The 9863-nt window shown below is 40.8% G+C and overlaps 2 protein-coding genes and 2 non-coding genes across 5 annotated transcripts; all 4 read right to left on the bottom strand.

The window, feature by feature from the left end:
- Window positions 1–778: 778 nt before the first annotated feature.
- On the bottom strand, window positions 779–4514 carry wdr12 (WD repeat domain 12). The gene is made up of 13 exons (XM_063877435.1): window positions 4327–4514; window positions 3905–3999; window positions 3619–3713; window positions 3343–3449; window positions 3152–3267; window positions 2910–3064; window positions 2788–2833; window positions 2615–2700; window positions 2392–2532; window positions 2183–2288; window positions 1880–2012; window positions 1200–1272; window positions 779–1078 (listed from the first exon to the last, which is right to left on the bottom strand). Exons 1-13 carry the CDS (start codon window positions 4365–4367, stop codon window positions 1001–1003), a joined length of 1272 nt encoding a protein of 423 aa, XP_063733505.1. The 5' UTR covers window positions 4368–4514; the 3' UTR covers window positions 779–1000.
- A 755-nt stretch (window positions 4515–5269) lies between these two features.
- Window positions 5270–9623, bottom strand: nop58 (NOP58 ribonucleoprotein homolog (yeast)). Of its 2 annotated transcripts, none has more exons than XM_063877818.1 (15): window positions 9452–9623; window positions 8888–8964; window positions 8729–8781; window positions 8444–8568; window positions 8231–8367; window positions 7982–8046; window positions 7690–7824; window positions 7360–7505; window positions 7003–7129; window positions 6657–6820; window positions 6425–6559; window positions 6211–6272; window positions 5977–6119; window positions 5771–5877; window positions 5270–5683 (listed from the first exon to the last, which is right to left on the bottom strand). In XM_063877818.1, the coding sequence occupies exons 1-15, from the start codon at window positions 9494–9496 to the stop codon at window positions 5621–5623; spliced, it is 1584 nt and encodes a 527-aa protein (XP_063733888.1). In that variant the 5' UTR covers window positions 9497–9623; the 3' UTR covers window positions 5270–5620. The 2 variants fall into 2 exon arrangements, with proteins under 2 accessions (XP_063733888.1, XP_063733887.1); XM_063877817.1 differs by having other exon boundaries at window positions 5771–5880; window positions 9452–9622.
- On the bottom strand, window positions 6887–6969 carry LOC134861192 (small nucleolar RNA SNORD11B). The gene has a single exon (XR_010165383.1). It is a non-coding gene; the product is annotated as a small nucleolar RNA SNORD11B (small nucleolar RNA).
- Window positions 7201–7284, bottom strand: LOC134861191 (small nucleolar RNA SNORD11B). The gene has a single exon (XR_010165382.1). It is a non-coding gene; the product is annotated as a small nucleolar RNA SNORD11B (small nucleolar RNA).
- Window positions 9624–9863: the final 240 nt, after the last annotated feature.

Below are 9863 nucleotides of genomic sequence, written 5' to 3'. Positions count from 1 at the left end.
TGCAGTTCCACTTGTTTAAAAGGAAAGGAAACATAAAATGTCAGTAATAATAACACTATGTTCAACCCCCAGTCACCCTGCTTTAAAATATGGTACAGAAAGACCAATAATAGTGACACCTCTTCTTTTTAACGCCTCTCTGGTCATGTTCAAATGCTGCTTCTAATGTCCCAATGTAAAGTACAATATCTGATATCCATTGGTAGAAGAAGCAGTCATTTAAGTTAGAAAGTTAAAGTAGCAATACCACAGTGTAAAAACTCACTCTCCTACATATCAAAGTTTTGCATTTAAAATCCTACTCAAGTACAGGTCAAAAGAATTATCAAAATTAACATAAAGTACCAAAAGTAAAGTACTCGTTAAATATTTGACCCATTTTAGAATACTTAACATTACTGTATTAGAATTATTGACATATTAATAATGTGCTTGTAACTTTGATGCAGTTGCTGATGGTTATAATCTTTTGATAAACTGCTGGGTATCAAGATATACTTTAAGTATTCGATAAAAAGGATTTAATTAAATAAAGTGTATAATTAATAGATTGCGTTACACCACTGCCTAATCTCTTACTTATACCATCATAACAACAAAATAAAAGAAACCTAATGTAATACTTTACATGTAATACAAAAATGTTTTGTATGTGGAAGCTTTTCTGGTCATTGCCAATAAATAACTAGTGTTTTGAAGTCCCTTCCACTAATTCCCACCTCAAATCATCACATCTACTACCAAGCACTAATACATGAAACATAAAATACAAGAGACATTTCACGAGACACAATTAATTTATACTTTGTTGGGATTACAGGAAAAACAAAGACAATCCATAAGAAAATATGTGTAAAAGTTTAGAAGGGTAAAAATAACCAGGACAGCGGAGAACCAGGCAAGGATAGATTTGTACTGTACACAATTCAAAAGCACTGCGTGTCACAACACTGATACTGTCCATCGTTCTGTCCTTATGTCTGTGTCCATGCTGTTCAGCCTATGCCCCCGCATCCGTCTGAACACCAGAATATTTGTAGGTGTACAGCTTGTTATCTGCACCTCCGCTCAACATCAGCTGAAAGAAAATACGTAAAAGACACTGTAAGTTACACATTGGTGGATTCAGAGGAACTTACATATTTGAAGTTGAATCGTCTTAATTTTCCCACTGAATTGTATGTGAAAAACAGTCTTACCCCACTTTCTGTCCAGTCCACACAAAACACTTTGTCCTCGTGAGCAGCCAGGTCATACAGAGGAGCCTTACAGCTAGGAGACAAAGGAGCATTTGCAAGTTAACTTAATTCACCGAATGCCTTTAACACTGAGGATTAATACAAAGCAAAGAGACAAATATTTATACATAAATGCAGTATTAAAGACAGACACTGTATGCTTTTTATGAAGTGACAAAGTATTTAATTCTAACAAAGACAGGAAGCCTATTCAGATAGAAAGATGTTTACTCTGTGTGGAATGAACGGGATTTCCTGCTCTACTTCTGCAGGGGTAGCCTTTCATATAATCAAAAAGTATGGACCATGATCCAGCCTGTGCTCTGATTGGCTGCTGAAGGTGATATGATGGTTGAAATGGTCTTGCTTTAGCAAAAGAAGAACTTAATAAGTGCGTAGTTAAATTAAACAGTTGTTTGTGCGAACGCTTGTTGCTGCCCTGAGAAGCCCACTTATCTACCATACACCTGCTTCATTATCGGAGCTTCCAGCTTTATGATAACACAAGGCTTTTTGCTGGTGTGTTTAGCTTGGGAAGCAGGTTTCCTAAGCCATACAAAACACTGACATTGTTTCAGTCCTAATGGAAATTTGTTACAGACTTCCGATTTAACCAAAGAAGTATACAGTGCTTCACAGACCTTCTGGTGTCCCACAGTTTGACCAGGTTGTCGAGGGAACCGGACACCAGCTGGTGCTCGTGGGCTGGCGCCCACTTCACCGCGGTGACCCAGCCGGTGTGAGAGGTCATAGACAGCAGCACCAGAGAGCCGTCTGCAAGGGAAGGGGGGTGGAGGACGTTAAAATCAGGAAAGCCAGAATAGTGCTTAAAAAAGTAAAATAAACAATGATGCTAAAAAGGGCTTGGATTATGATATATAGGGCATGCAGGCAAAATGATATTAGACATTGAGACGCGTGTAGTACTAAGAACTCAGTGCTACCTTTGGTGCGGGGGTCCCACAGCCTGATGTGTCTGTCAGTGCTGCCGGAGGCCAGCCGCCGACAGAGAGGTGAGTAGGAAATACTGTTAAACACTTTGCTGCCCGTCTGAGGAAAACAAAACATCAGTCAGTTTATTATGGAAACGACAAATTACGTGTGTCCCAAAAAACTTTAGACTGAAGTTTCTGCTCCTCTCAGTGTTTCTCACCAGCGTAGTCTTCATCTCTCCCGTCTCGACGTCCCACACACGGATGGTGTGGTCCCATGATGCACTGCAAACTTCCTCACTGTCGCACCACAGGACGGAGGACACAGCCTCGTTGTGTCCAGATAACGTCATGAGGGGAGTCTGTCAGTGGGAAGAAACGGGAACTTTGTTTTGTTGTTCATATTCAACAACTGAATACTTATTTAGCTCTAAGAGCACTCACCCTGGTGAGGCCCAGCTGTTGAGTCTTCTGTTTCTTCCTCGGTCTGTCGGCAGGCTCTTCTACCTCATCTGCCTCGTCTGTGGGAACTGCGGGAAAAGATGTAGCTTGTTAAAGGTTTGCTTTTTCATTAGTTGTGCAAAATTAAAAGGCAATCAGACATTCTGGCATCCTACCTGCTGACCAAATCTTCAACATTTTGTCCCAGGAGCCGCTGCAGAACTGTAACACATATGTCCAGTGTATTATCAAAGTATTCTTCTCCTTGAGCATTTAACCACTGCCCATCCCTCTTTACCTTTGAGCCGGTGGGGTCTGTTGCTACAGTGTCGACGCTGCCCGTGTGTCCCCGGCAGCAGTGTACGGCTTTCACCTTGTTCCTCTCAGAGTTCCACTCCCACAGCAGCAGGGTTTGGTCCAGAGAGGCCGTCAGAAGCAGGGAGTTCAGACCATCTGCACAGAAAGGGCCACATAGATGTTTTAGGAAAGGCTGTTTTTATAACAAGCAGAGCGGAATGTCTGTCACTCTGTCCTGCTCACCTCTTTTGACCCATGCTACGTCTTTAACCACGTCTGTGTGTCCGGCTACCGTCATCACTGCCTTTCCCTCCACGGACCAGATCTTAGCCGTCTTGTCGTATGATCCTGTTAGGATCCTGCACAAATAAATGGAAGCTAAACAAATGTGTTTGGAGAAAATGCCCCTCTTTGACAGTCTGGAATCATATTACCATTCAGCATCTGCATCTACGGCGCTAATCCAGTCATCGTGCATCATGCACTCCTCAGGTTCTGGGGCTGTGATCCGCTCGACATACTCGATCTCCACCACCTCTTCCTGAAACACACACAGACACACTGATGCATAAATATCAAATGTGTTCCCAGACACCTCAGTCCCCATTTGTAAATTTACCAAACCACTATTAGTCATGAAGACAGTGTTCAGTGGCATAATTGTCAGAGGGATCATATCACTCAGTTTTACACAGTGCTGCTGATCATACCGTTGATATGCCTTCTGTGTCCATGTGAATGGACAGCGACGTTCGCAGAAACTGACCCCTGACCAGGAAGTCGAACTCCACATTGCTGTGAGATGCTGTAGAAACAAAAAACAACATGATATTCACTCATTATATCAGCAATATTTGTGATGAAGTGCAAGGATTATGTTAAACATCATTGTTTGTACTTAACAAGTAGAGTTAAATACTAACAAATGTTCTTACAGTTGTGTTTCAAACATGTAAAACATTCTAGTTAATGTTCAGAGCAACGTGTGTTATATACCATTTTTAGCCTCCAGCAGCTTGTTGATGACATTGCTGAGGTCCAGCACCTCAGAGGCAGCAGGGATGGAGAATGGGACATCATCTACTGCATACCTGTAAACAAAGGTTACACCCATCACATTTTATGTCATATGAGCTAATGTAATACTTAAGATAGAAAGTATGAGGACAGCAGGCAATCATATATTGGGAATGTTAGCATTAGCAAGCTAAACCAACCAGCTCACAGCTAGGAAATGTTAATAAGCTAATAGTTTAAACACAAGCTAAGCTCAAATGTTCAGCACACACGTATGAGTAAAATGCATAGCAGTGATTCAGTGACGTTGTACTGTTTACAGTTACAGCTTGTTAGCCAGCCTGCTAGCCGTTCATGTCTGTTTTAGTTGGCTTGTCTCGTTAAAGAGAATAAAGGCTCACCTTTTGTCTTCCGTGAAGAACCTCGCTTGTAACTGCGACATTTTCTGTTTTAGATTTCTCTTACAGTCCACTAGTAATTTAAATTTAAGGTATGTCTAAGTATTCAATCTGCTCCTTCATAACATATCTTGACTCTCGTGCAGTCGTGCCATGTGGTACGAAAGCAAGGCATCTCAGCAGAGCGCAGAGATGCAGACAATCGATGATGCAGATCTGTGTTCTACTAGTAATGCCTGTTTCTTCTTCTGCAGCACATTTCAGTCCAGTCAGAGGTTTCCCCATGACTTTTGGGGCCCATTTGAATTAGTATGTAGCCTAATCTAAGTGTAGTTAATGCCTGCTCATGGTAACAGATAGAAGTAAAACCAGCAAGACTCCAGGATAAAAATATATATGATATAAAAAACAAACTAATATATTATAAATGTATGTACTGCATGTTTTCTTTGCTAAATGTGTTTGAAAGTAATAACATGGATCCAGTGAGTGTTATGCAACATTATTAATATTTGTATTATAGAGCAGGAACCTGAATGTTGGCACTGATTGGACAAGGGAGGCAGACATGGAGAGAAGTAGATAAACCAGTTGAGTTCCATCCTAGGTTTTTATTTAAACTAAGAACTAGACCCTTCAAAAGGTTTGTAGTACAATGTTTTGATAGTTCTTTGCCTATACCATAAACGTTGTATACATTTTCACCCTTAAAGTTTGCCATTCTATGCAAATTGATTTCAGATCTTCAATCAGACTTCAGCAAGGTTTTTTTTTTTTTTTTAACCTTGAAACCTAATGCCAGATTCATGTGCCAAGCCACCACAATTAGCTACTGCTAATACTGCTATTGTGACATTTATAGAAACTAAAACCACCTACTGAGTTTTCTATTAAATAAATCATCAGATTACTTTTCTGGATTCATAGTGATGCATTACAAAGACAATTTGAGCACAAAATGTTTATTTCAGCAGGGCAGGCAGAGGATCAGACATTAAGATTTATACAATGGAATGGGACAATCTTTCATCAGGTCGTTGCTCTGCACTGGCTGATACGGACGCGTGACGGATAAAAAACATATAACTGTCAAGGATAGAAGATTAGATTGTTAAATACACAATGATTTTAAAGTATATATTGTGTAAAAAGGGAGATCCAAGGATTCTTTGACAGGAACTCTTTATTGTCCAGAAAGAGGCACTTTACAGTTTTGCCCTTATGAAAATAAATGTATGACACAAAACTAAAATGGCATAAAACCTAAGAAAGAAAATATATACAGTCTCCACTTCGTTCACTCATCATCTTCTTCCTCCTTTGCCTTCTTTTTCTTCTTCTTTTTCTTCTTTTCTGTTGACTGGAGAGAGAAGAACAGAGTCAAACACTGGAAAACTCAGATCTCTAATGCGTAGTCCACTTAAAAAGTTTCCAAACAGGTTCTTACCTCTGTGACGGCCATCTCTTCCTCTACTGCTTCCGGCTCCTCTTCTTTCTTCTCCTTCTTTTTCTTCTTTTTCTTGGGCGTCTCTTCTTCTGCTGCTGCTTCTGCTTCTTCTACCAAACATGAAAACAAATAAAAAGATATTGAGCATCATGAACTCGATTTTGGAGACTAAACCACGAGATAAGATTCATTCCTGTTCCACCCACCTTCTACTACGGTTTCCTTCTTGGCCTTTTTGGATTTAACTGCCGGAGTTACAGGCTCTTCAGCCTCCTCCTCTTCAAACTTCCTCTTCTTTGACGTGGAGGGAATAGTTGAGTCCCCAGATGGATCGTACATTCTCACTTCACTGAGTGGGGAAAAAGGGGGATAATTAACACCTTTAATATTTACATGCAAAAAAGAAACAACTGTTTTTAAGGCGACGTTTCATCATTTACCTCTTGTGCTGGTATTTGTCTGCCTGTGCCATTGCTTTGCCTGTTCCACTAATCCTTCGGATCTGAGAAGAAAAGACACAGGGTTACATATTTAACTAGCATCTGGGAAAATATGTGAAACACTTGGAGTAAATAAACCCACATTCTTATTCAAAACTAAGACTTTGTATGTATTCATGATGACACCAAAAAGGTACATCTTTTATTTACTTACTCCTTTCTCCTCAAGCTGTCGAAGCCTTGCTTCCAGCTTAGCTCGGTTCTCTGTTCCCATCTCTGCGTTCGTGTCTTCTCCCAGGGCGTCATAACGAATAGCTAGGGATGCTTTAGCTGCCAGCATTCTGGAGATCTGGAAAGACGGACAGAAAAACACAGCATGTTTACATTCATACCACTTGACTGTAGTTATTATTAATTAGTGCATGTTGGGGGAGCTTTAGACTTACCTTTCCCTTGTTCTTGGCTGTGGTCTGACCCACCAGGGAGGCGTGGTAAATGAGACCATATTTTGGCGTGTCCTTGCGAGTCTTTAGGGCCCTAAAAAGAGCTTTCTCTGCTCCGAGGATCTGCACTGTTGAGGCCGGATGCTTTGCCAGATTCAGAAGGGAACCTTAAAAACATAAACAAAGACATAAATACGATGCGCTCACCAGTGCCTGCTCATTGGGCCTCTTAACATAAGCTCAGATGAGGTAGTGACTTAAAAACATCAGTCATGATCAGGAAAGTGACAATATGTCATCATCATCACAGCTCGTCTGCCTCTCACACAGCGCCTTCTCTCTGAATTACCTGCATGCGAGATGAGACGGGCGCCCACCAGCTCTCCCACCATGACTGTCAGGTTGGGGGCGATCGCCATCATGCGGTTCTTCAGGTAGTCGTACAGCTGAGCGCGATACTCTGAAATATCAATCACCTACGGAAAAGGAGATTTATATTAGAACTGCCAGCACATTCTCAAAGTAAGAGTTTAAAGGGGACCTATAGCGACAGTTCAGATGAGGTAGTGACTGAAAACCCACATGTTGAGTTTCAGGAAAAAGACAAATGTCGTCATCATCACCACTGTCTCTTCAGTTTTCCAATATTCAACCGTGTGCACTTTATAAATTAGAATATATTGATGCAATTAAGGACGAGACAAACCTGATCACAGAGATGCCCGATGTTGCCGATGTCCTGTTCTGACACTTCTGTTCCCATGGAGATCTCTGCAGCGAGTTTAAGCTCTGCCTCGATTTCCTCAGGCAGGAGGTCAGACAGATCAGAGCCGGCCACGTTTGTGCGGTCACCTGCAGTTACACAGACACATTTGGATACTCCGCAATATATAACCAACTGTTTTAAATATGTGACGTTTCATTATGCAGGTGATATCTACTGAATTGTGTTAGAGATTTATTGGAGATACATTACAAGCTTTTTTGCTTGCTGTGTAAGACTTGACTGCAGTGAATCTTTAAATCATTTTCTTACCGATTTTGCGGACAGCTTTGCAGTAGACCAAGTTGTCTGTGATCACTTTTCCCATCTCGGGAAAGTGCCAGCCGTACCACTCTCTACAGCGCATGATGTAATTGTTCAGCTCCTTATCTAGGTCATCCAACAGAGCTGGAGAGAGAGAGAAAAACAGGAGTGAGGCTGCAGTCACATCCCTGATGGTGATTCTGATATTCCATTAATCTATAAATTGGACACAGTCTTCAAATGAAGCGATAGTGAAAACCAATAATCATTTCATATTGTTAACTGTATAAAAAGTACTTACAGATGGCCTGCACTATCATAGTGTCCACCTTGTCTGGACTGAACTTCAGCTTGTAGCGGGATAAACTGCAAAACAGACAAGAATCATCATTAATGAGTTATTTCCTACAGCAAACTACTGCTGATCTTTCCAAAAGGGGCCCTGCTGTCTCAGTGGTAGTGGCAAATGTTGAGAAAAATCTGCCTCTATGTTTCAGACAGCAAGCGTAATCATAGGCATTTAATCAAGATTGTATCGTGTGCAACCTACCTGTGAGCTAATCCAAGAGACATAACACTGATCTCCTTGGGAGGGAGTCCGGTGACGAGGTTCTCTATCTGACTCCTGATGCATCTCATCAGTTCAGCCACCATGGGGCTGTGGATGCAGGCCAGGTCCAGCTTTTCCTGAAAAACAGAACATGTTAAAAGCCATAATAAAACTCAGCTACTGCCTGATAAAGACGAATGTTGAAACACTCACTTTGATAACTCCACCGAGTTTTGCATCACTGATGGCCAGCTGCTCGTGAGCTTCCTTGGCAACAACTTTCTTCAGCACTTTCTTTAAACTCTTCCCAATTTTTCCCTCAGTTAGGGCAGTGGCAGCTGAAGGGAAGAGGTAAAGAACAGTGCATTAAATACTACAAATACATACACTGATCCAAATCAGGAAACAATCAATTTAATATGCCCTGGAAGTATTTTGTTAATGTCTAATCTAATCATCTCATGTGTACATTTACTGCACAAAAACACGTGTAATTACCTGCCAAGGCTTCTGTTGTGTCCTGAAACTTCTCAAAGTGCTTCAGCTTCACACTGGAAGGAGAAAAACACATGATTTAGACATTTATCCAATTTACTTGCAATATACTGTATTACATGACGATACGTAGCTGTGGTTGGAGGTACAATCAACACTTACACTTTGTTAGCCTTTTCAGGAGTATCAAACTCCTTGTGCAAGCTGTCAATCTGTTGCAGCTTGGATTCATCAAGGACCTGAAATTGAACAGAAGCTCTCAGTTAGTTAGCAAGCATTAATAAAGAGGGACGCACAAGCTCAAGAAAGACAACGTATACTAAATGAGTCACGTTGTCTTATTCTTTCAATATACAAGACTGATGATACAACAGCATAAATATATAGGTAAATGTTGATGTGTATTTGAAGATTGAGAAGTAGAGTCCATTAAGCTAGTCCCCACATGCACACGTGGTTACAAGGCCTGCAGACTGGCAACGTGCGTTACCTTGAGCACTAACAAAAACCCCTCATATACAAGAATATACATTAGATAAGCTCATCAATATACTCGAATGCAAATTAAAACATAGCTGTCATTTTGCTTACTACCACTAACTTTAACTACAGTTGAAGTGAAGCGACATAGTCTGTGGATAAGTAGCAGTGAAGCTAACACATGCTAACTCATGTGTAATAATTCCCCCCGATTGAAGTGACATTAAACACAAGTCAAATACATACTTTGAAGATTGCATATCCAGCGGCGGTCTCGAATAAGACGAGCATTTTGGAAGCAGAATATGTTCGCTCTCTGACTTGAGAGCCTTAAGGTTTCACAGGAGGTCACCACGCTGCTGCCCCGTGCTTCACTCTGAGAAACACACGCGGCGAGAGAGCGAGATAACTGCTGTGTTGCCACTTCCGCTCATTTGGTATCCCCCCGATTCAGATATATATATATATTTTGTTTCTTTTGGGATGATTTTGAAACTATTTTCTTATAATTAAGTTGTACATAAGTAAAATAAAACACAACTTAATGTATTTACATTAGTATCGTGGTTTAATGCTGCAAATCTATGTTTAATTTTAAAGTAAACAAAAGTGCAAAATACATCTCAGCTTATTTTAAACACTACTTATACTTCTTCCT

The sequence above is a fragment of the Eleginops maclovinus genome, chromosome 24 (assembly GCF_036324505.1).
Source record: "Eleginops maclovinus isolate JMC-PN-2008 ecotype Puerto Natales chromosome 24, JC_Emac_rtc_rv5, whole genome shotgun sequence".
Lineage (NCBI taxonomy): Eukaryota > Metazoa > Chordata > Actinopteri > Perciformes > Eleginopidae > Eleginops > Eleginops maclovinus.
Note: the sequence above shows the minus strand (reverse complement) of the source record. Positions and strands in the feature narration are given on the sequence as shown.

Coding starts and splice junctions, on each gene's coding strand:
- nop58 (XM_063877817.1), bottom strand. CDS start 9,496: ATGCTCGTCTTATTCGAGACCGCCGCTGGATATGCAATCTTCAAA. Junction 8,047..8,230: donor TCTCTTGGATTAGCTCACAG/GTAGGTTGCACA, acceptor TCTGTTTTGCAG/TTTATCCCGCTACAAGCTGA. Junction 6,560..6,656: donor CAGCCAAGAACAAGGGAAAG/GTAAGTCTAAAG, acceptor CCGTCTTTCCAG/ATCTCCAGAATGCTGGCAGC.
- wdr12 (XM_063877435.1), bottom strand. CDS start 4,367: ATGTCGCAGTTACAAGCGAGGTTCTTCACGGAAGACAAAAG. Junction 3,450..3,618: donor ACACAGAAGGCATATCAACG/GTATGATCAGCA, acceptor TGTGTGTTTCAG/GAAGAGGTGGTGGAGATCGA. Junction 2,013..2,182: donor GTGGGACCCCCGCACCAAAG/GTAGCACTGAGT, acceptor CTTCCCTTGCAG/ACGGCTCTCTGGTGCTGCTG.